At 37.1% G+C, this 25,926-nt stretch overlaps 1 protein-coding gene across 1 annotated transcript; it reads left to right on the forward strand.

Annotated features, from left to right (window-relative positions):
• Nucleotides 1-674: 674 nt before the first annotated feature.
• DCK (deoxycytidine kinase) lies at nt 675-25,342 on the forward strand. The gene is made up of 7 exons (XM_037529867.2): nt 675-923; nt 4,983-5,098; nt 13,335-13,528; nt 14,522-14,669; nt 18,655-18,770; nt 19,795-19,885; nt 22,599-25,342. Exons 1-7 carry the CDS (start codon nt 833-835, stop codon nt 22,623-22,625), a joined length of 783 nt encoding a protein of 260 aa, XP_037385764.1. The 5' UTR covers nt 675-832; the 3' UTR covers nt 22,626-25,342.
• Nucleotides 25,343-25,926: the final 584 nt, after the last annotated feature.

The following is a 25,926-nucleotide window of genomic DNA, read 5'->3' on the forward strand; positions in this document are numbered from 1 at the left end:
TTCCCTTTGGTGGTGACGGGATTTGTCTTTCCCAATGTCCTGATGGCTTTGGTCTGGAGTCGGGGTGGGGTCCACAAAGCCTGCCTGGGATTAGCTCAGGACATCCTTTCCCCCTAACAGACCGAGCACGCAGGGTCGTAAGTTCGATTCTTCCACTACACAATGCTTCCGTCCGGAGGCGTTGAGTCAGATCCCAGCGACAGTCCCAGGCAAGGCTCTGTCTACCTCCACACTCCACCCTGGAGCGATGCGATCCCGAAACCCGGCCCGCCTCACTACGAAAGACCCGGCAGACCACATCCTCCGTCCTCGCGCGCTGTCAGGCGCTGACCTGGGTGTGCACAAGATTCTGGAACCAAAAACTCCTCCTGCCCCGGGTCCAGGGAAGAGACACGCCCCTGCGCGCGCGCGGCCCCGCCCACTGCCCCGCGGCCCCGCCCACTACCCCGCGGCCCCGCCCACTGCCCCGCGGCCCCGCCCACTGCCCCGCGGCCCCGCCCACTGCCCCGCGTGACCCTACGTCCAGGGAGCGCACGCAGGAGCCCCGCCTTTCGCGCGCGCGAACTCCCGGCGGGCCCGCTGAAGGCTCGCGGGCGGCGGGGCGGCCGGGCGGCCGGGCGGCGGGGGCTGGGGCGGTCCTTCTGCGCGGGCGGGCGGGCACTCCACAGGCCCGCCCCGTCTGTAGCTACCTCTGCGCGCCAAAATCAAACTCCAGCCCGGCAGCGCCAGAGCCTGCGACGGGTGGCGTCCAGCCGGGGGTCGAGCCCAGCGCGCACACCTGAGGCACCGCACCGCCCTCCCTCCCGACGCGCTCGAGGCCGCCGCAGGAGCCATGGCCACCCCACCCAAGAGGAGCTGCCCTTCGCCCGCGACGAGCTCTGAGGGAACCCGCATCAAGAAAATTTCCATCGAAGGGAACATCGGTAAGGAGCCCCGGGGAATGTTGGGCCCGAGGCCGAGGGGGTCGCGGCGGCTGACCTCGCTGCCTCTCGCCTGCTTTTCTTGGGGGACTCGTCGCCCAGCCCTGCGGGGCGGAGGCCGCCGCGGACGCGATCCCTTCCCGCCCAGAGCATCCGCCCTCCCTCCCGGGCCTCCCTCGGTGGAGGCGGCGAGCGGGCGGCTGGGCCCGCACCTAGGCCTACCCGCTTTGTGAGGCGCGCTTTGGGCCTGTTTCATCCTTTTTGATGAAATCGCTCGAAGCGGAGAGGTTTTACCTTTTTTTTTTTTGAGGGGTGTGTGTCATTTCTTTAGGTGTAAATTCCATATGTTAAATTGCTCCTTTTGAAAATGATAGAAGCTGTACAGTGCAAATGTAAACATGCAAAAGCTGGAGTGAGTATATTAATGTCAGACAAGTGGAATTCAAAACGGGGGAATTCCCTGAAATAAAAGAAGACGTTTGATAATGAAGAGAAAGTATCCCATTTTAGGTGTCCTCCGCCTTGAGCTTTGACAGACTTCATGCTTTACTGTCACCACTATCAAAATTCAAAACATTTCCAGCAGCCTTGATTATCTTAAGTGAAATAAGTCAGAGAGTGAAAGACATGATGGTCTCACTTATTTGTGGAACACAGATAGCCAACAGCACATTGGCAAAGCACAGCAAAAATAGTTGTTAGATTGTACCAGAGGGAATTGGAGAGGGAGGATGGTGGCAGATGAGTGGAGCTGATTATGCACATATGGCGGTGTGAAATGTACCCCCAAAGTTAAAAAGATATGTAAATAACTGGCAAATAAATATCCATCACCTCCGATGATGATTTTGAATAAAACTCATAGTTTCTTTGTTCTCCTTTATGGTCAGCCCCTGTGAATTTTGCAATACAAGAATGTCATATAAACAGAATCAGAACATTTAGCTTGTTGTATCTTTTATATTTATCATGCTGGGCCTCCCTGGTGGTGCAGGGGGTTAAGACACAACCTATGAGGCTGTCTGCAGCCACTGCAGCATGAGTTCGATCCCCGGCCAGGGAGCTACCCACATGGTGAAGCAAACCTCTCCTGACTCGCTGCTGCTCCCCTCAGCATTGTCCTTCGGTCAATCTGCCTGTTCTGCTCCCCGCTCTGTCTCTGGTGAATCCTCTCACCTCTCACACCTCTGGCCTGTACCCCAGATCTTATATGCATAAATAAATCTTTAAAAAAAATAAATTTATCATGCTTTTTGATTCATTCCTGTTGCTTGCATAGCAAGTGCTTAAATAATGTAATTTAATTCAAAGTCCGTTAGTGATAAAATTGATGCGAAATCCTGCATTTCAACTAAAGTTATTTAAGTACCAGCCTTCCTTAGACTTAGTTTTGCTTAAAGTCCAAATTTGCAAGAACCAATCCACCATATGAAGGACTTTTATGTTTATGTTGTTTGTTCTTTTTTTTTTTTTTTTTGACTAGGTATAATGTTCCTTTGCATGGCTATATCACAGTTTATTCCCCAATTGTGGACACTGGTGCTGTCTCTAATTTTTTAGTGATTTTGAATATAACTCATAAATATTTGGGTACTAGGAAAGAGTGTTTAAACCATCTTGACGGTTTGGAGTTCCTCACTCCCAACCCCACATCTAAGTAAACATTGGGTTGCTTCACAGACCACTACAATTTCTGTTCTTAACCCAGGTGGGCGCAGACCATACCATGCATGTCATTTTTGAAAGATACACCTGAACTTACAATTATTCTGTTTCCTACCACAGGAAACCTAGTATGTGCCTGACATTTCCTGTTTTGATAGAATTTTTTTGGCTCCAACTTGGGTATTGTCCATTCATGCGTATAGCAAATGTTCTAAAATTCATACCACATCCAAAGCACTTGTACCTTATTTAAAAAGGCAAGACAAACAGAGCATTGTTTGGTAGCATTACAGGGAATAGAAATAAAGATAATAGAAATAGAAATATATAATATATTCTATTTATAATTATATATTACAATATATTTATATGTTTATTATTTATAATAAAAAAGTAATATATTTATAACAGATAAATATAATAGTAAAATAAATAGAAATGAAAGTACACACACCCTCAAAGAGGAATTGTTTGTTTTATTGCTCCAGCTTAAGGTGTTGGTATGAAAAACCCCCAAAAAGTTAAGGAATGGGAATTATAGGTAATTGTTGTTACTCTGCTTGAACTAAGTGTAACTGTTATTACTGTATGAACTTTTTCTTTTTGTAGCAGTGTCAGAAGAAAGCTGAATGCTCTAGGGTTAAGAACTTTCAGAATGTAGCTGATGTGGGATTTTTTTAGTGTGTTCCTTGGGTGTTCTTTTGAACATCATATTGTCTTTGATTCCTCAGTCTAGCTTAGTGAAATGCCTCGTGATGATTTTAGATTTTATGTGTTTCGACCTTACCATTTTCCTGAATGCATTTCATCTCTTATGTTTACCCTCTCCACACAAAATTTGTGATTAAATCTGATAGCCACCTACTTTATGCTTTAAAGTTTTTATCCTATTCTGTGGTGATGGTATGACTTATGTTTTGCTTCTCAGTTGTTCTCTGTTCATTCTGTTACATTCTTGTTAACTGCCCGTCTTCCCATTCTTCACCCCAGTGTGATACTTTAAAGTTCTTCCAGGTTCTTCTTTTCTGTTGCTCTATTTAATATTCTAAGTTTGAATATAATTCTGCAAGTCAAAGGTAGGTTATTTTTGTCTTCTTTGGATCCAATTTGTAAGGAAGAGGACACTTTTTCTTAATCATACTTAAGTTGCTTTTTTAAAAAATGTATATTTATGTGTGTGTATTTCTCTCTCCCAGCACATAAATTATGCAAACCAGAGATGTCTAATACAACTACATTTGGTGACTTTAGGGTGTGGCGGTCATTAGGAGTATTGCTACACCTTGTTAACCTTTAACTCAGTACTTTTCCTGCCATTAAGTGGACTGCATTTCTGAGTAATTGTTTTTAATAAAGATTTATTTTTATTTATCATACAAGAACTGGAGTGCAGGCCAATGGTGTGGGGAGTGAGTGGATTCACCAGAGACAGTGAGGAGCAGAACAGGCAGATCTACTAAGTAGTGAATTTAATATGTACTGATTACACCTTAACTACTCCTTCTCCCCACCCCACCTTCCCCATATTACAAAAATGAATGATCAGGGAGAAGTAAAGTCATAATATAGCTTTTTTTTCCCCAAAGGGTTGGATAGAGTGCACAGAATCATGAAAGTAAAATGAAAGCAGGGAAAATACCACTATAACTTTGTAGGAAGTACTTTGCAAAAACATTTCTATAATTTCTGTTAGCTGTAGTACCATGTAATAATTAGTGTCATATAATAACCATATTATTTCCTATTCTAAAAAAGTCTTCAAGTAAAGGCATTGGATGAGTATTTTGTAGTTTATTTGGTGGATTCTAAATTGGTTTTGGTTTTGGATAGGAAAGACCGGAACTTTTATAAGCTGGGAGAACAGAGCCAAAAGAGAGAAAAAATTTGAAAATGCAAGAGGCTGGAATCATTATCACTGTAGTAATAATTTCCTTGTTTATTACAATAAGTTTCCAGGAGGGCGTTATTTGTATATTGTCTCCATTATGGTGCAGCAGGCTTGGACTGGTTCAGTGACTTATCCACAAACATATACACATTTAAATACTTCCCTACAAAGTTCTCTCTGATTGTCTGGTTAAGGAAAGTGAGTCTAGGTCTAGGGTTTTATTCCCCCCCCATAGCATCTTGCCTAAAACTTGTACCAAGTTCCATGAATTTGCTAAGCTAAAAAAGATAGGAAATAAATATGCTTAATACAGTGGGCAGGACCCTCTTGGTTTTGATTTTTAAAAATCAAGTGAGAACATTTAGAAATTGAATGTTTTTGGGTTTGTATTATTTACTAACTTTTTTATTACAGACATTGTGTTATAAATTTTGTAAAAGCTGATAATTATTTTGACTTTTTTTTCCTTATATGTTTTCTTCTTCAATTTTATTTTTCTTTCACCATAGCTGCAGGGAAATCAACATTTGTGAATATTCTTAAGCAAGTCTGTGAGGACTGGGAAGTGGTTCCTGAACCTGTTGCTAGGTGGTGCAATGTTCAAAGTACTCAAGATGAATTTGAGGTACGAAAATAAAATTTAACTAAGTAAAATAAAAATCTTTGATTTAGAGGATCAGTAGTATTTAATCTCTTGCATTTTCTGTTTTTCCTTTTCCAAAAAAGGTTCAAATCTACCTTTGTCTATATCTTCACCTAGGTAGTGGAGGGATATATATGTAAATATTCATTGAGCTGTTATTTAAGATCTCTGTACTTTATTGTATCTAAGAAGTTAAAAGCTTTTCTTCTATACAGCAAAAGAGACATTAACCAAAACAAAGAGACACCATACTGATTGGGAGAAAATTTTTGCACTCTCCACGCAACTGATAAGGGACTGATAACAAAGATATACAAAGAACTCACAGGATACAACAAAAATAAAGAATCTAGTCCAAAAATGGACAGAAGAACTTAAAAGACACTTCTCCAAAGAGGAAATGCAAATGGCCAACAGGCATATGAAAAAATGTTTAACATCCCTTATACTCAGGGAAATGCAAATCAAAACCACAATGAGATATCACCTTACACCAGTGAGAATGGCACATATTTAAAACACTAGCAACAGCAAATGTTGGTGAGGATGTGGTGAAAAAGGAACTCTTACACTGCTGGTGGGAACTGGTTCAACCACCATGGAAAGTGTGGAAGTTCCTTAGACTGCTAAAAATGGAGCTACCATATGACTCAGCAATTCCACTCATAGGACATATACCCAAAGGACACAAAAACATCAACTCAAAGGATACCTGTACCCCATGGTTATTGCAGCACTATTTATAATAGGTAAGACTTGGAAACAGCCCAAATGCCTAAAATAGATGAGTGGATCAAGAAGATGTAGTATATATACACAATGGAATACTATTCAGCAATCAAAAAAAGATAAAACAATGCCATTTGCAGCAACATGGAGTTAGAAGGGATTATGCTCAGTGAAACAACTCAGAAGGATAAAGAAAATTATCTGATGGTTTCACTTAGAGGAGGAATATAGGGGAACCAAGTAAGGGATCAGGGGAAAAAAATAACAACATTAAAAAAACACAACAAAACAAAGCAGGCAACTGTAAATCAGAGTTGTTCTGCAAGGGAGGGGGAGGGAGGGCAGGAAGAGCAAAGCACAAGGGACTGTGCTGATGGTGCACGGGTAAATTGGTGGTGGAAATTCTGTGGGGACTGTACCTGAGAGGAGAATGCAAATGTACAAAAATGAACAATGATGTAAAAAATATATATAAATAAAATATTTTAGAAATAAACAGCTTTTAAAAATCAAAAATTAAAAAGAAATAATAGCACATTGAATTCCTTGAGCAGATTTTTGCATTTTTTTAAAAACAACCAAACAAAAAATAAAACAAAAACTTACCCAATAACTAAATTTTATTAGTATTGTTCAAGGCTTTTGTCTTAAAACCATTTATTTACCTCTTTTTTTTTTGTACTTTCATTCTTGTCAGATTTTTACCCTGAACACAAATTCCAATTTTTTAGCACTTTTTCATTCCCCATTGAAAGTGAAAAGGGAATAACAGTAAAGTTTCATTTTTTTTAAAGATTTGTTTATTTTATGCATACAAGAACTGGGGTACAGGCCAGAAGTGTGGGAAGTGAGAAGATTCACCAAGACAGAGTAGGGAACAGAACAAGCAGACTGACTGAAATACATTGCTGAGGTGAGCAACGGGTGACTCAGGAGAGGTCTGCTGCGCCACTGCTGTGGGTACCTCCCTGGCTGGGGATCGAACTTGTGCTGCAGTGGCTGCAGATAGCTTCATAGGTTGTGTCTCAACCCTTTGCGCCCCCAAGGAGGCCCATGAAATTTCATATTTTTACAGAAATTTTTTTATTGTTTGTGTATGAGGGGACATAATTATTAAAATTTTTCTTTCTAAAGAACTAAAATTTGAAATTAAAAGCTTAACAGAAATCTTCAAAATGGAAATAATATGTTGAAAATTTATTTGTTAGAATTGAGGGCCGGGGTGGGCCTCCCTGGTGGCGCAGCGGTTGAGCGCTGGATTGCGAAGCTGCCCGCAGCCTTTGTAGCGCCGGTTTGATCCCCGGTCACCGGGTGAGGGTCCCACATAGTGCGCAGACCACTCCTGCCGCCCGCTACTCCCCTCAGCAGTGTACTTCATCAGTCTGTCTGTTCTGGCTCTGGTGAGAGAGTCTGTCTGTTCTGGCTCTCGTTCTGGCTCCGGTGAATTCTCTCACCCTCCCGCACTTCTGACTGTACCCAGTGCTTGTATAAACAAATAAATAAATCTTTAAAAAAAAACATAATTGAGGACAGGGGATTGAAAAAAAATATTTTTCAAGAAAAATATGGGAATAAGAGTACTTAAAATGTAAATCACATATACAAAAAAGACTCACTAGTAAGATACTCTGAAGACTTTGAGGATATATAGTTTTAAATAACCAAAAATATTTTTATCACACATCTATTTGCTAGTGAGTTAACTTTAGGTATGGGGCCCTGCTTAGTGTACCACAATTCTTTGACTAAATTTTGAAGAAATATTTTCCTATATGGACTCCCATTTTCTTTTTCTGTTTTTTAACTATGTTTATTGAGATAATTTTGATTTATAATAGTGTATATGTTTCAGCGGTGTAGGTTCACACACCTCTGCACATATATGTTGTCATGCCTCATTCACTACCAAAATACTTCCACCATGGTTCCATTGAGCCCCCTCCTCTCTTTATTCTCCCCTTTACTCTCCACTTTTTTTTCTTTTTTTTTTTTAAAGATTTATTTATTTATCTATACAAGCACTGGGTACAGTCAGAAGCACAGGAGGGTGAGAGAATTCACCAGATCCAGAGCAGGGAACAGAACAGGTAGACCAACAAAATACACTGCTGAGGGGAGCAGTGGGCGGCAGGGCAGGTCTGTGTGCCAGGTGGTACCCTTGCCTGGCAGCAGCCGGGGATCGAACCGGCTCTGCAGAGGCTGCGGGCAGCCTTGCAGCCCGGCGCTCAACCACTGCGCCACCAGGGGAGGCCCTACTCTCTTTTGATAGCCTCAGTTCTGTTGTCACATTTTAAGGATTTGTTTTTATTTATTTCTTTGTTATTTATAGTCCACATATAAGTGAAATCATCTGGTATTTGTCTTTTCCTTCTGACTTATTTTGCTTAACATAACCCTCTATAGTTACACCTATGTTGTTGTAAACGGCAAGAGTCGATCTTTTTTATCAGTCAGTAGTATTCCATATATACCAAATCTTAATCCACTCATCTATCCTTGGGCACTTGGATTTTTTCCATAACTTGGCTAATGTAAATAGTGCTGTGGTGAACATAGGAGTGTATATATCCCTTTGAATTAGAGTTTTTGTATCCTTTGGGTAGATAACTAGGAATGGAATTCTGGATCATATGATAGATCTACTTTTAATATTTTGAGAAACCTCCACGGAGGCTGGACTAGTCTACGCTCCACCAACATTGTACAAGGGTCTTTTTCCTCTATACTCTAACCAGCACTTGTTTCTAGTTTTAATTATTATTGGCCATTCTTATAGGAATGAGGTGGTATCTCATTGTGATTTTGGTCTGCGTTTCTTTGATGATAAATGATCGTGAGCATTTTTTCACGTGTCATGGCTTTGTATATGTCTTCGAGAAAGTGTCTCTTTAGCTGTTCTACTCATTTTTTGATTGGGTTGTTTCTTTTTGTTGAGTTGCATGATTTCTTTGTAGATCTTGTGTGTTACTCCTTTGTTAAATGTATGATGTACAAATATCTTCTCCCTTTCAGTACGATGGTCTCCATTTTCTTAAGAATTGATATTTTTTAGTCTAGTGTTTAGGGAAAGACAGTGTTAGCCTTAAATAGAGTTTGAAAGTGGGTAAATTTGTTTATTTGCTGCTTTCAATATTTTTTACTAACTTGATGTAACTGCAGAAAAATACGTGAAACCTGCATACAATTTGAAGAATAATTTTTATGGCTAACATCTTTGTAAATATTGTCCAGCTTAAGAAACAGAACTTTACTCATTTTAGAAGTTCCTGTTTGTTCTTCTCAGGTTTCAGTAACTTTGCCTAAGATAATATCTCCACCAGGGGTAGAAACTCACATAAAAAATTCTTGTGATGATAATTCACCCCAGTTCTTCTATGCAAAAAAAAAAAAGTGGATTCATGGGTCTCATACTCATGTCTATAGACTCACATGTTTTCTTCCCATATGCTAGAGTCAGAATATAATTTTATTAGAACTACCATTAACATACTTTTATGAGACTGTTTACTGTAATCCAGTCATGTCTCTATGATGTTACCTTCATTGGATTTTTGTACACATTCTCAGAACTATGTGTGTGTGTGATAAGGACTTATATTTTTAGGTGAAGTTTCAGATAGTGTGGGGATAATATTTTGAAGATAAAGTTGTGGAGTGTGACACTGGTATTGTATGGGTGGGTTCCCTAATATAGCTGGATGTTTTCTTTTTTTTCTGGACTGCCACTAAATTCAAGATAGGGGCTTTTCTTTCTTCATTCTGGAGCCCTTCTTCCCCAGTTCCATCTCTGATACATTCCTTGGGGTTATACTTTGTATCATCCACTGTCCTTTCATAGAATACTGTCAGTAGTGAGAACACAGTTTCAAACCCAACCCACACAGGGATAGTTCTACTTTGAATTTCACCATTTAATCACACTTCTTGGCAGTTGATGGTAACTGGGGTTATTGGTACTTAGTAACTAATTTTGCACCTGCATGGTTAGCATGGTTTTTTTTTCAAGCTGTTTTATTTTTTTTTACCTGCCACCTAGTGGTTGAAATGTTGCTGTACCGTTCATAAGCTGCAAAATAGTGCGGCAGAGTACTTAAGAATATTATGTAGTCTTCCCTCCCTTCTACTCCCATGGTAAGATCATCTTTAACATACCATCCAGATGATTATCCAACTTTGTATTGTAGGTTTATTTCAAATAATAATGTGTATTACTTTGTGATTTTTGTTATTATTTGGGCTCAAAGCCTTGATTTTATTTTTAGTGTACTTTTGAGAAAGACTGTTTGGTATATATCTCTGCTCTTTCCTATATTTTTCATTGAGTTATGATCAGAATATTATGTTTAAAGGTATGATTGCCTTTCCTCAAAAGTTTAGGGTTACACCAAGTGCATATTTTACATTTATTGACATGAATCAGACATTTCTGAGAACTTGCTTAAGGGATGAATATTCATAGATTATGGACCAAAATAACACTTTAAAATTTGGATCTAAATGTAGTTGATCCTGAAGCTAATATTTATGGAATTGTTGAATAAGTCTATATAAATATTCTTCAGGATCCTGGCCCACCTCTTTTCTTATTATAGTTAGTCATGTTCATTTTAGTTAAGCATTTCTGGACCTTTAATCTACATTTGCCATTTTTTCTTTCTTTTTTCTTTCTTTTTATTTTTATATTCCCCATACAATTGCACCCCCCTTATTTTGACCACAACCCCTCCTTTCCCCACTCCCCCCAATAGTGTGTCTCTGGTTCATAGTTGTTTGTTGTTTGTTGATTTTTTCTTTCTTACAGTTATTCTACATTGCCTTTTTTTCTTATAGAGTAAATTAGTTATGTGAATTTGCTGTTTAAATCACTTGTCAAGAAGTTGGCTCAATTTTCAGAGGGCAGTATAGTTTGAATAACCTTAATATGTATTTTTCACGTTCATTGATTATATTGACTAAGTGCCATTTTTATAATTTTTATAAATATTCTCACAATAATATTAAGTGCTTTAAATCGGGTTTGACTTAAGTTATTTGGGTTTATATGTTATTATATATAACTATATTTAATAAAAATACTTAAAGCAGATACTGTATATGTGAAGTTTTTAGGAGGTAAACTGGTTCTTATTGAGTAGATTAATCCTGTGAGTCCTTAATAACTTTAAGACATAAGACAGCATCATTCAATAACTAATGTTACTTTATTTAACTAAACAAATTTATAAGGTAGTCTGTAATTACTAAAGAATCAAAGAACCTTTATGTTAAGTTAGAACTATCAAATTTACTGTTAGAATTTAATTTGAAACACTTTAAAGATGTGTCAGTTACTTCTTTTAAAATTACAATGAGGGCCTCCCCGGTGGCGCAGCCGTTGAGCGCTGGGTTGGGAAGCTGCCCGCGACCTCTGCGGCGCCGGTTCAATCCCCGGCTGCTCCCCTGCCACTAGAGGAGGGTCCCACATGGCGCGCAGACCTCTCCTGCCGCCCGCTGCTCCCCTCAGCAGTGTACTTCAGTCCTTCTGCCTGCTCTGCTCCCCGCTCTGGCTCTGGTGAATTCTCTCACCCTCCCGCGCTTCTGACTGTACCCAGTGCATGTATGAACAAAAACAAACAAACAAACAAACAAACAAACAAATAAATAAATAAAACATGCCTCTATAAAAAAAAAGATGTTAAAAAAATTACAATGAACTACATGCTTACATAAATAATATTTTTATGAAAAAAAAAAACTTACACAGAACAAAAAATTGTGAGGAAAGTGGCATTGTTTTACATTTTGTAATCTCTTTAACATCTGACTTAATAGCAAAAGTTGGATTTATTGTGAAAACAAATTTTTGTTTTCCCTTGCAGATTCCCTGAAAGACTCAGGGGTTCCTTTCCCACAATGTAAGAATCTGTTCTAGATAATATGTACTTCGTCTGTGGAACTTAAAGACTCATTAAAAATAACTCCAGAAATATTATTTAAAAAAATAGCATCTAAAAGATGAGTATTTCTTTTGTGTTATTCAGTCTGTGTTCGTAATCCCCATTGTCTCATATATTTTTTAAAAGATTTATTTATTGGGCCTCCCCGGTGGCGCAGCGGTTGAGCGCTGGGTTGCGAAGCTGCCCACAGACTCTGCAGCGCTGGTTCGATCCCCGGCTGCTCCCCGGCCACTGGAGGAGGGTCCCGCATGGCGCGCAGACCTCTCCTGCCGCCCGCTGCTCCCCTCAGCGGTGTGCTTTGGTCCTTCTGCCTGCTCTGCTTCTCGCTCTGGCTCTGGTGAATTCTCTCACCCTCCCACGCTTCTGACTGTACCCAGTGCATGTATAAAAAAACAAACATACAAATAAATAAATGAAACATGCCTTAATAAAAAAAATTAAAAAAAAAGCTTTAAGATTTATTTATTTATGCATACAAGAACTGGGGTACAGGCCAGAGGTGCGGAGGGGTGAGAGGATTCACCAGAGACAGAGTGGGGAGCAGAACAGGCAGACTGACTGAAGTACACTGCCAAGGGGAGCTGCAGGTGAAAAAGGAGAAGTCTGCTGGGCCGTGTGAGTTAGCTCCCTGGCTGGTGATTGAACTCAGGCTATCACAGGCTGTTGTGGGTGAGCCGTAGTGGTGGTAGCACTCCTAGGCCACCAGGGAGGCCAGCAACTACATTTTTTTTTTTTTTAAATTCATTTATTTATTTATAGAAGCGCTGGGTACAGTCAGAAGCGCGGGAGGGTGAGAGAATTCACCAGAGCCAGAGTGGGGAACAGAACAAGCAGAATGATGAAATACATTGCTTAGGGGAGCAGTGGGCGTGGCAGGAGAGGTCTGTGCGCCATGTGGGACCCTCTCCAGTGACCGGGGATCAAACTGGCAGCTGCAGAGGCTGAGGACAGCTTCGCAGCCCAGTTCTCAACTGCTGCGCCACCAGGGGAGGCACGCAACTACATTTTTAAAAAGTATTGTTAGGCTCAGGGGGCCTCCCTGGTGGCACAAGGGGTGAAGCATCAGCACTATGAAGCAATCCGCAGCCACTGCAGCAGGAGTTTGATTCCCCACCGAGGAGGTGACCCACTTTTTGCAGCAGACTTCTCCTGTCTTATCCGCTGCTCCCCTCAGCAGTGTATTTCAGTCAATTTGCCTGTTCTGCTCCCCACTCTGTCTCTGGTGAATCCTCTCACCCTCCACCTCTGGCCTAGCCCAGTTCTTGTACGCATAAATAAATAAATCTTTAAAACAAAAAAAAAAAGTTGTTGGGATCAAAGAAGAAATTTCTGCCATAGGCTGTTAGTTTGTGGCTCCTTGTGAAAAAGATCTAAGAAATTAGTGGTTAAACTAGCTTTAACCTGAAAAATACAGTGGGGAAAAAGTAGGAGAAAATGACCTCATCATCATAGTTTTGCTCATCCTGATGCATTTAATGATTCATCTTCTCTTTTTGAACTTCTTAAAAAATTATTTATCATTGACTTTGTTTCTTTTTTCAAATTCAAAATAGGAACTGACGACATCTCAGAAGAGTGGTGGGAATGTTCTTCAGATGATGTATCAGAAGCCTGAACGATGGTCTTTTACCTTCCAGTCATATGCCTGCCTCAGTAGAATAAGAGCTCAACTTGCCTCTCTCAATGGCAAGCTCAAAGATGCAGAGGAACCTGTATTATTTTTTGAGCGATCTGTGTATAGTGACAGGTACATACAAATTATTTGTACTTGTCAGTTTGGAATCTTGGCTTAGAACTTTTTTTTTCCTGTTTCCTGGGAATCAAAAAGGCTGAGTTGGGGATTTGAGATGAAAATGACAGTATCTTCAGCAGTTTGGTACTGATGATGTGAGGGATGTTCTAGCACTTATAATCCCTTCCCTGTAAACTGTAAGGAATGTGGCGGCTCATTCAAATTTACATTTAAATTTACAGAGGAGGTTTTTTTTTCTCCTTTAACCTTAAAATTCTTATTTACTGTGATTAAATCTGGATCTGTACTTGTGCCTGCATTAAGGAGATCCAATATTCCTAAAGGGGCCTTAGAATCACCCTACCTATTGTGCAAGGATTCTTTTAACTTCTAGAGTTGGCTCACAAAAGAGACTCTCACACTTCCTGGTCTTAGGACCCCTTTCCATACTTAATAAATACTGTGGAGGCTGAAGAGGTTTGTCCAGCTTTCTCCAGCTTTGTGTGTCTTATTGGTATTTATGTTATTAAAAATTAAGATTGAGAAACATAAAGATATTATTTACCTATATAAAATTGAGTATATTATAGCCATTATGTATGCATAAATTATGTACTTAAGATATTTTAAAAAACAAGTGAGAAAGCATTATTTCATGTTTTTGCAAATCTTTTTAATGTTTAACTTGAAATAACTATTATCATTTATGTTTCTTTATTCAGTCTCTATAATAGGTTCTTTTGGTTGAATTATAGTATATGATGTAATGTAATTTCTCATGGAACCCCTGGATGGGTCTTCTCACACCATATTTTTGGAAACTACTAGCCAAGAACATATTTCTTAGAGTTGGAAATACTGTCTTTCTCTGCCCTTTAAGGCTTTTTCTCCCAGAGGTTTTAGGTAAATGTTCCATGTCCATTTAGTAGAACCATTTTCTCTCTTATATTTCTTTGTGATTTTTTTTTTTTGAGACGGATTATTGTGTTGATGTAAATTCTTTTTCAGGTATATTTTTGCATCTAATTTGTATGAATCTGACTGCATGAATGAAACAGAGTGGACAATTTATCAAGACTGGCATGACTGGATGAATAAACACTTTGGCCAAAGCCTTGAACTGGATGGAATCATTTATCTTCGAGCCACTCCAGAGGTAAGATGCAATAAAAATTTGTTTGCATTGGAAATTTAATGTGTAGAAATATTTTTGGTAGTATATAGTTTCTGAAGGCAGTTTAGTTTAATTCTGCTCTCAATCCTACTACTACCCACCCACAAACTAGAAAGTCATAGTTGTATACACAGAAGTATTCTATGATCTCTGCAAACAATAACCCCAGGTTTGGCAAGTAACTCAGGTCCTTCTCTGTTCTTTTCAGTTCTGTTCATCAATATTACTTTCTTACTTTTGCAGACTCTCTTATATGTTACAGCTAGACTAAGATAATTGCTCAAGTAACTCCTAGAATATAGTATTCAATGAGGTGAATTTTGAGTATGTTTATTGCAATTGAATTTCCAGTGCATAGAATAGGACCTGGGTATGTAGTAGTAGCTCATATTTGCTGAATGAATGGCAAAGTTGATGGAGGTCCATTGCAAAAAATCTCTTATGGTTGCTGGTGGCTCGGAATGAGTGGGTAATAGCAGCTACAGTTGAGATGAGACTAAGAGGATCCTTGCTATTTTCAGTTATGGGAGCTTGCTTGAAGATATGTCTTTGTAATAAGTTGTAACAGGTATTTTTGTTTACATATAAAATTAGTCCTACATATGAAATTAGTTTACATATGAAATTAGTTCCATATGAAATTATTAAGAAATTTCTGATTTTGGTGTTTGTATTTTCACTTTTCTCTTTTTCATTCCTGTTACTTCCCTAAGTCACAAATTAGGCTCTGATGAATGTAAATACTGTGACTTCTAACCTGAAAGAGTGTTATGTCGTTCTTGAGACTGAATTTAAAAAAAAATTGTTTCTGATTCCAAGTAATGATTTTTGTTTATTTTCTAATGTGTCAAGTAAGCCAGAATTTAACAATAATTTTTAAATTTATTTTGGAAATATATTTTTTTGATTCACTAATACTTTTTATTGATGTAATATTGGTTTATACATTGTATATGGTTTAGAGGTATAGGATCACCTTTGTGTGATCCTATTGGATAATCTCTGTTGTTGCCACACCACACCTAGCTCAAGAATACCCATAGTCCTTCACTATAGTTCATTGTGCTCCCCTATCCCCCACTGTGTACTTCCCTCTCCCCTTCTGATAGTCTCAGTTCTCCAGTCAGGTTTCTAGTATTTATTATTGGTTTGACTTTATCTGACCCTTTGGTTTCTTTATATTTCATATCAAAATGACACTATCCAGTATTGTCTTTCTTCTTTTGACTTATTTTGTTTAACATAATCTTCTGTAGTTCCATCCATGTTGTTGCAAATGGTAAAAGTACATATTTTTTATAGCTGAGTAGTATTCCATTTTGTATATGTACCACATCTTCCTTATCCATTCATCTGCCTTTGGGTTCTTAGGTTGTTTCTTGCCTATTTCAAATAGTGCTGTAGTGAACATAGGGGTGTATATATATCTTCCACTTAGTGTTTTCGTGTTCTTTAGGTATATACCTACAAGTAGAAATTGCTGGATTAAATGGTAGATCTATTTTTAATATTTTGAGAAATCTCTATACTGTTTTTGACAGGGCCTGAAACAATCTACATTCTCACCCATACTGTCTGAGGATTCCTTTTTCTCTATAACCTTGCCAACATTTGCTGTTTCTGGTCTTTTTGATGTGGGCCATTTTCACAGGTGTGAGGTGGTATGATGAACATTTTTACATGTTCCTGTTAACCATGTGTATAATTTCTTTGAACAGGTGCCTACTTAAGTGTATGAGTTTTTTGTAGATCCTGGGTTTCAGCCCCTTGTCAGATATATGTGTGCAAATATTTTCTCCCATTCAGTATGCTATCTTTGTTTACACTATAGATTTTTTCCCTGCTGTGCAGAAGCTTTTTAGTTTGATGTAGTCCCAGTTGTTTATATTTCTTGTTTTTCTTGCTGTTGGAGATGAATCCATAAAGATATCACTTATGCCTATGCTATGGAGTGTTTAGCTTATATTTTCTTGCAGCATTTTATGGTTTCAGGCCTTATATCCCAGTCTTTTATCAGCATTTTGAGTTAATTTTTGTGATGGTGTGAGATAGTGGTCTAGTTTCATTCTTTTGCATGAGGCTATCCAGTTTTTCCAACACCATTTGTTGATGAGACTTTCCTTTGTCTAAAGTATGTCCTTGGCTCCTTTGTGATAGACTGTCCATATAGGTGTGGGATTATTTCTGGGTTTGTAATTATGTTCCATTGGTCTATATGTCTATTTTTGTTTCAGCATCACAGTTTTTGATTGTTAAAACTTTGTAATATAGTTTAAAGTATGGGAGTGTGATACTACCATTCTTAGTTTTTTGGTCACAGTTGCTTTGGATATTTGGAGTCTTGTATTTCCGTATAAATTTCAATAATAGTCTATGTCTTTGAAGAATGCCATTGAAACTTTGACAGGGGACCTCTCTTGTGGCCTAGGGGTTGTCTTAACGCTATCACTGCTAGGTCTACGTTTGATCCCTGGTCAAGGAACTAACTCACGTGACACAGCAGACATCTCCTATCTTGCCCGCTGCTCTCCTTAGCAGTGTATTTTAGTAAATCTGCTTGTTCTGCTCCCCACTGTGTTTCTGGTGAATCCTCTCATCCCCTGCACCGCTGGCCTACACCTCAGTTCTTCTATGCAAAACAAACAAACAACAAAAAAAACTTTGATAGGGATTATTTATATTGAATGTTTTTATTTTACAAGATGATTATTTTAATGATGTCAAATGAAAATTTTTTTCTGTCTTTAACGCAAATATAGACAAAAAACATAGGCATCCCTGGTGGCACAAGGATTAAAGTCTCAGTACCGTCAAGCTGTTGCCAGCTATTGTGGCATGAATTTGATACCCGGGCAAGGAGCTAACCCACATGACACAGCAAACCTCTCCTGTCTCACCTGTTGCTCCCCTCAGCAGTGTATTTCAGTAGACCTGCCTGTTCTGCTTCCCACTCTGTCTCTGGTGAATCCTCTTACTCCCCCATACCATTGTCCTACACCCCAGTTCTTGTATGCATAAATAAATAAAAATAAATCTTTTTTTAAAGAAGAAAAAGAACATAAAGATTACTAATAATTTCATTCTACTAGGGGAGCAGTGGGCAAGATAGGAGAGTCTGCTGTGTCATATGGATATCTCCCTGGCCAGCCAGGGATCGAACTTATGCTACAGAGGCTGCAGATAGCTTCACAGTGCTGTGCTTAACCCCTTGTGCCACCAGGGAGGCCCAATTTCATTCTACTAGGAACATTCCTAGTGAAGACTTTCTAAAGTTTAACTCAGAACTTTATTTTATCAATGTTGTTTATGATTTCTTTGATTAGAGTCACTAATTATTTGAAAGAGAACTTTTAATAAACTTTGAAGCAGTTTATATTTTGAACTTTTTTTTTTTAATTTATTTATTTATGCATACAAGAGCTGGGGTACAGGCCAGAGATGTGGGGTTAGGGGGGTGAGAGGATCCACCAGAGACATAATGTGCAATAGAACAGGCAGTCTGACTGAAATACACTGCTGAGGGGAGCAGCAGGCGGGACAGGCGAGGTCTGCTTCGCCATGTGGGTTGCTTCCTGGCCAGCTGGGATCAAACTTGTGCTGCAGAGGCTGCAGATTGCTTCATAGTGTGACACTTAGCCCCTTGCACCACCAGGGAGGCCCCTGAACCTTTTTTCTTCTTAACAAACTTTTAGAGTGTTTTGTAAATATGGAGGCCAGAAGTTTGTAGATTTACTTTGACTTAGTTTTGAAAGCACTCCATGGTTTAGAGCCACTAAATGGTTGAAAAGCACAAGGAGGGGAAACGAACTATTTTACTTTCTTTACTTTCTAAATGAACTATTTTTACTTACTTTCTTGAAACAATATATAGAGATTTTGGCTAGCATAACTAAAAAGACACTAAGAAGAAAATTTTAGTGGCAGCAGACAAGAGTATGGTCCTACCTTTCTTATTGCTTACTTTTAGAAATGCTTGAATAGAATATATTTACGGGGAAGAGATGAAGAACAAGGAATTCCTCTTGAATATTTAGAAAAACTTCACTACAAACATGAAAGCTGGCTTCTGCATAGAACACTGAAGTAAGACTTTTTATTCTTACTAATATTTTAGAAGTAATCATCAGATTTTAATCCAGAACATGTACAGTTTTTCATTTTCAGCCATTTTATTTATTGGTATTTTAGGATCTTACAGTGTTTGGTGTGAGTTTTGATTCTTTTTATTATAAAAAGATCCCGTATATAAGTTTTATAACTAATCTCCCCCACTGATAATGATGGCATGATCTGTAGAATTGCACATTAAGTGATAGAGTAGGAATTACATCTGTGTATATTACTTAGCTTCTCTTTTTCAGAGGGAATTATAAGATAAGATTAAATTTGTTTGTTCAATCAAGGCTTAGGAAATAGTATAGCATAATTGTTAAGAGCATGGACTTTGTCATTAGTAAAATCTTAATTCAAATTTAGTCTCATTGGTGTTCAATCTAAGATAATCTCAGGACTGGAGAGTGACCTCCCTGAACTTTAGTTTTCTTATCTTTAAAATGCAAAAAAATGCCTACTTCAGGGTATGTTTTTGGTTTTGAGTATTTTACATGTCACAGTGCCTAATTCTATATATTTTATAACTGAGATTTTAAAGCTATATATAGTAAATGTAGGTGAGAAAGATGGGGCTGTCTGATGAAGTACTTTCAGTATAACTTTTTTTTTTTTGGTGGGACTCTCACCGGTGGCCTGGGATCGAACTGGCGCTGCAGAGGCTGCAGGCAGCCTCGCAACCTAGCGCTCAACTGCTGTGCCACCAGGGGAGGCCCACTTTCAGTATCACTTTAATGTAGATAGCATCTCAAGACTGCCTGTGTCTATGCAGATGTCCCTTTTTAACAGACCTCTACCTTTGAAAGCAGCAGCTCTTTCTTTCTGCTTGTATCTGCAACTATCTTCCTCTCCTTTCCTTTTTCCCCTAATAAACCTGCCCTTTTTGGTCATTAAAAAAAAGACAGCATTTTTCAGTGATAATATAGGAATGGGTTTTTAGTGTTTCTCTTTTATTTATTGCTTTTCTAATTTTATTCATCTTTCCATTGTTAAACAGAACCAACTTTGATTATCTACAAGAAGTGCCTATATTAACACTGGATGTTAATGAAGACTTTAAGGACAAACATGATAGTCTGGTTGAAAAGGTAGATTTATACAAAGACTATAAGCTAACACTTGTTTTGTCTGTAAACTAACTTGTTGGAAAGGCATTGTCTAAAAAAAAGATAACATAAAATTATAGTAAGAGACAGTAAGAGCTTTCAAGGGATTTATATTGTTCAGATTCCAATCCTAACTTCATATTCTAGCTTTGTGGTCTTAGTTAAAATATGAACCTTCTTTTATCTTTTACTTCCTTTGTTTGTAATGTAGTGTGTGATATAGTAAGCACATTGACAGAAGTTCTTGATTACCTCTTTTCCTCTGCTTTGTCCTTTTTCTTTCCTATAACACCGATTTTTTAGATATTTTAATGATTAATAGCTTGTGAAACTAAATTTAACTTTTTAAGCTAAATTCAGTATCGACGATATTTGACGTTGTGGGATATGGATTTCATTCATTTTTCTATTAGCTGAAGTTGAGATTAAAGGAGTTTTAGTTTTAAGTTTTATTTGGGGCTTTGTCAATGAAGAATTGGTGATGCCTGATCATTGAGTCATTGTGTAGGTTATAGTTAATCTGTTCCGCAGATACTTGGGAGTCAATGATATTCTGTTGAGTGAGTGTAACCCATATTGATAAAGGTACTGGGAGGTAACATATTGATGCTCACTTGAGAGAGAATGGTAGCAGTAATTATATAAAAAAAAATCCTGTGCCCATATTAATTAGGGGCTCTAAGGTCTAAAGAAATAGCCATATTTTTGTTTGTATACTTTTGAAAGAAATTTGATCTTTTCTCCTTTCAGAAAATGTCTGCTATTTACTATAACAAGTACTTGGCACTAATTAGATAAATATCTCAAGAAGTTTGAAAATCTTAACATTTATAGAGAACAACTATAGCACTATTTGTTTTTCCCTTGGTGTACATCAAACCATATCTGAAATATTCAAATGAGCATTTAATACTATTAATGATAAAAATAGAATTCACTTATGGTACTATTAAAGTAATTGAATAATATTAAATCAGCCTTTTCAGTATTACTGTAAACCATAACTTTATTTAATTTTTAAATTTTATTTTCTCATTTATAAATGAGAACAAATATTAACAGTGCACAGTATTTCGAAGTTGAAAAAGATGGCATAGTATGAATACACTTATTTCTCTTACAATTCAGTTTTCTTGTTTTTTTTTTTTTTTTTCAAGATTTATTTATTTATTTATACAAGTATTGGGTATAGTCGGAAGCGCTGGAGGGTGAGAGAATTCACCAGAACCAGAGCGGGGAACAAACAGGCAGACCGATGAAATACACTGCTGAGGGGAGCAGTGGGCATGGCAGGAGAGGTCTGTGCGCCATGTGGGACCCTCGCCGGTGGCTGGGGATTGAACCGGTGCTGCAGAGGCTGTGGGCAGCTTTGCAACCCAGCACTCAACCGCTGTGCCACCAGGAGAGGACCCAGTTTTCTTGTTTTAATTATTAAAACAAGATAATTTTTATAACCTAAAAATATTTACTTATTATAACTATGTTAAAACTTTCATAAACAATGCAAAAAAGACGAATCTAACATGTGCATTTATAGAACTGCATGTCAGTCATGCCCGATCCCTGTGCGGGGAATTTGCAGCATGACCTCTTTCATCTGTGAGGACACAGCAATTCTTGTTAAGACATACATATTCATCCACTAGTCCAGCATGGTCAACCCTCCACTTTGTGATGGTTTCTCTGTGAATGTGCATCTCTAGTTGTCTGCTTCTTAGAGTAGACATTTATCTTTCTCATCTACTCGCCATTGGAGGAGGACTAGGGCCACATAAATGATTAATTGACCTGATCTTCTGGGGAGGTTTTTGGTATTCTCCTGTTATAGCTAGAATCAAAAAAATTTCTGTATCCTTTTCATTTTTCATATCTTGTTGAAGTAAAGTTTTAACATTAAAACCACAAACTCAGCTATTCCCCAGATCAAATCTGTTATGAAAGATAATTTCCATGGGGATTGACTCTGGCTATCCAACAGTTGTCAATTCAAGATGTAAATCATCTTATTTCTTGTTCCCTGTCTCCTTCAGCCATCATTTTAACTGAATGTAAAACCACTTTTTAAATTTTATATAACACTTTTGTGTTTTGACTAAAAAAATCATCATTTCATATATATATTACTTATTTTTATCTCCATTAATAAATGCTTATAATTGACTTTCTATTTTAGTTATTTTTACAAGACTTTACTCATTGTCTCTAGAATTACTGTGCAGTCTAGGATATATAGAGAACAGTCTTAATACATTGTGATATTGGTGAATTGACTAGGTTCATTCACTGCTTACATGACTTTCTCTCATTTATATTAGTGTTTATGATTCACATTTGTGTTTCAGAAAAATTACAAATCTGCATGTCTGGACCTTCGATGTTGCTTGAACCATTGCATTTATTAATGTTATCAAGGTCAAAGCTTTATGTGTCAATAGTCTATGGCATTTAAGTAAAAGTTTATAGAATTAGCCTTATAGCTGTTGTAGAATACTATCAATCTTAGTTGTAAACTTTTGTAATGACGTTTTAGGTCATTCATGTTTGAGTAATGAAGTATTTATGTAATATTTCTTTTAAATGTAATTGCTATGGCTTTGTAATAATTCTTCAACTGATCTGCTTTTAAATGAAGATGATTATTAGGTATCTCAAATTAGTTAAGAAATTGTATTAACATATTTTTCCCTCCCTCTAGGTCAAAGAATTTTTGAGCACTTTGTGATCTTGCTGAAGACTATATAGACAGCAAAATACTTCCAGATACTTCAGATTTATGTGTCTTCACAGCTCCATATTCATACAGGTCTTATTAGGAAGTCTAAGTTTTTAGCCATTTTTGTTTATTAAAAAATTTTTTTTTAATGAATCTTTTACAAAAGTTTATAACCTATTTTCTGAATTTTTTTTTTTGGGGGGGTGTCTCTAAAAACAAAGGCATTGAATTATTTTTCACAACAAGAACTCTGGAAATGTACATATTTCCAGGATCAGTGTAAAGACTAAACTACACCATAAAGGACCCAGTATCTTCTTGTCCTCTTGCTCTGTCATTCTCAGCAGGTTTGCATTTTTTTCCCTGGTATTTCTCAATGGATGACCAGTTTCTTAACTGGAAACTTTAATGTTACATAGTTTGGTGATGTTGCCTGTGTAAGTTAGTGCACCTGTTAAAAGTTTAAAAGATTCCCTAGAAAAGTATTTTAAAATTTTAAGTATTTTTGATCCAGTACTTTTGTTTCTATCTTAATTTATATGAAAGATAATACCAGGTTTAGTATTTAATCACTTCACTGATATTTATTAATGTTTCTATAACACATTTATAGAGGAACAGGTTAGACTTTGTTCCTAGTTTGTAATAACATATTGATGGATCATTTAACATTTTTTTCTCCCTTTGTTTCTACATCTGTGGTATGGATGAAATTTTAGTCGGCCTTTGGCAGGGTATTTTTGAGAATTAAAGAAGAAATGAGTCTATACTTAAAAGGTAATAGTTAATACATGAGTATAAAGATTCCGTTTACATGGAATTTAAAATAACTACTTGCTTTCTCCCTTTTCCGACCATTCTTTCAAAATTGAATATGTCATTGTGGTTAAAAGATTGGTTTAAACTGTATTTGTCTTTAAATGATTTGAGATGGAAGTATAGTTTTCCCTAACTTTCTCCCCATTTTTATAGGTAATTTTAATAGAATAATGAGGGATAAGTTTTTCCATTTTATTCTCTATTCACCCTGAATGGGAATGAGTAGTTTACCTTTATACTTGAGCAACTGAAGACAAGGTAGATTATTTTCTTGGCAGTTTAGTTTATTTAGTCTCAGCTCTTATTTCCATTTTTTGTCCTCTTTTCCTATGATTAATTAAGCAGTCTGATATTTTAAAGTTTGATTAAGGGGCACCTGTTTTATTATGTGAACATCATAATCACTCTTCATTTCATAGTTTACTTTGTTTCTCTTAAGTTAACCTCCCTTTAAGAAAGGTTGCTTATAGAAATGGTCTTGCTTTATTTGTTATGTATCTTGAAAGCATTATCTTTTTTTTGTTGAATGATGTTAGGAAATGTATATATATAAAGAAGAGAAGGGGGTAGAAAGTTTCCATTAATTAGGTACTCTTAATTATTCATCTCTAAGTGCTTATGTGAATAGTTTTAATTCTTAAAATCTCACAGATTCATTTTAGGTCTGTGTATAATTGAACAGTTTTTTCAATTTTATTTAATTAGATCTGCAATGTTTTTTCCAATGTGTTTACCTTTTCACTTGACATTTTAGAAAAATTCTATGCTTTTCAAATAAGGGAAATAGTCACTTTTACTTTGAAACTTATTATCCTCTTTAAAACATCATCTTTTGTTTCTGGTTTCTTGATATTCAAAGGTGATAATTTAGTGGGTTAAACTGCATGCACTGATCGTAGAATAAGAGATTTTGTTTCAAATCTGTAACCGCCAAGAATATTTATATTCAGTATTGTATGGGTTTTTGTTTTTATTTGATATTAATGCATTTGTTTGTATATTTGCTTAATAAATAAGCATATGAATTCATCTTTAGAAAAGTTACATCATTTTTCAATAACCTCTTGAGTATACTTTTCAAACTCCAAAAAACACTGAACAAATATGCAAAATCCTCCAATATTTAAACATTACTATCAGAAAGAGACACATTAATGTACTTGATACTTTCTACATTGAGATTATAATTTTGAACACATTTGAATTGTGCATCAGGTTATTTTACTCTGCCATAAGTATGTCAAGTGAGAGGAACGAAGAGGTTACATTTTTCTAGCACTTTAGTAAATTATGTGTGATTGCCATTTCAATGAGTTTTGAACACAGTTCCCTAAAGGTGTTTTTCTGAACTATATACCCTAATTTTTTTTTAAGTGTATGCACTTGGATCCATAAACCCAGCCAACAGGCTGTATGCTGTACTTTCTCCTGTTGCCCAACTGATTAGATGCTAAAACTTAATTTTAAGTGCAGTTTGAATGTAAGATGACCATTTGTCCCCAAATGGGTGGAAAATTGGTGAGAGGAAAGTGTTGTAGGAAGCAGAATGCACCTTTGAAAGAGTGACTACTTTATTTTTCCCTGTCACAAATTGCCATCCATTATCAAGTTTTCCTCTTTGGCAAGTATAATAAGCTTTCTTTAGAATGTATTTCTATATTGGTTATTATTTATAAACTTGTTCTTTCATTCAGTTTGTACATTCTTTGGATATCTTGGGATATAACATTACACCCAATTAAATTTTTTAAAGGAAAATTTTCATTTACATCATTTTACTCAGTGACAGTGCTTTCAGGAATGGGTATATAATTTAAAAAATTTTATTTAGTTTTACCTATTTCTTTCCCTCTCCATTTTTTAAAGATTATTGTGGCTATAAGTCTGGAATTGTATGTTTAATAAAGTATACTTAATATGGTATCAGTGTTCTCAGAATATTTTATATCAACAAGGATTTAGGTTTGGCTCAAGGATTTCACAAAAATTAACATCAACATAAGTTCTGTGTTGGCAGATTTTAAATGATAGATCTTGAAGTGTTTCTTTTTAAGACTTAAGATAACCCTTAAAGAATTTATTAGGGGTCTCCCTAGTGGTGCAAGGGGTTAAGATGCAACCTATGAAGCTATCTGTAGCCACTGCAGCACAAGTTCAATCCCCAGACAGGTAGATGCAGCAGACCTTTCCTGACTTGTCCCCTGCTCCCCTCGGCAGTGTATTTCAGTCAGTCTGCCTGTTCTGTTCCCCACTCTGTCTCTGGTGAATCTTCTTACTCCCACACATCTGCCCTGTACCTCAGTTCTTATATGCATAAAAAAAAAAGAATTTATTAGCAATACACTCTGAATTATTTTAATTTCAGTTTTATGCCTAGAATAAAAGAAGTACTATGTCAATCAATAGCCATTACACTAGGATAAAAGATAGCAATTAAAGTCAAACTAAGAGAGGGCCCACCAAGGTGATGAGAGGAGGTTCCTTGCTTCAT

The sequence above is a fragment of the Talpa occidentalis genome, unplaced genomic scaffold (genome assembly GCF_014898055.3).
Source record: "Talpa occidentalis isolate TD23 unplaced genomic scaffold, MPIMG_talOcc4v2.1 talOcc4.6, whole genome shotgun sequence".
Classification (NCBI taxonomy): domain Eukaryota; kingdom Metazoa; phylum Chordata; class Mammalia; order Eulipotyphla; family Talpidae; genus Talpa; species Talpa occidentalis.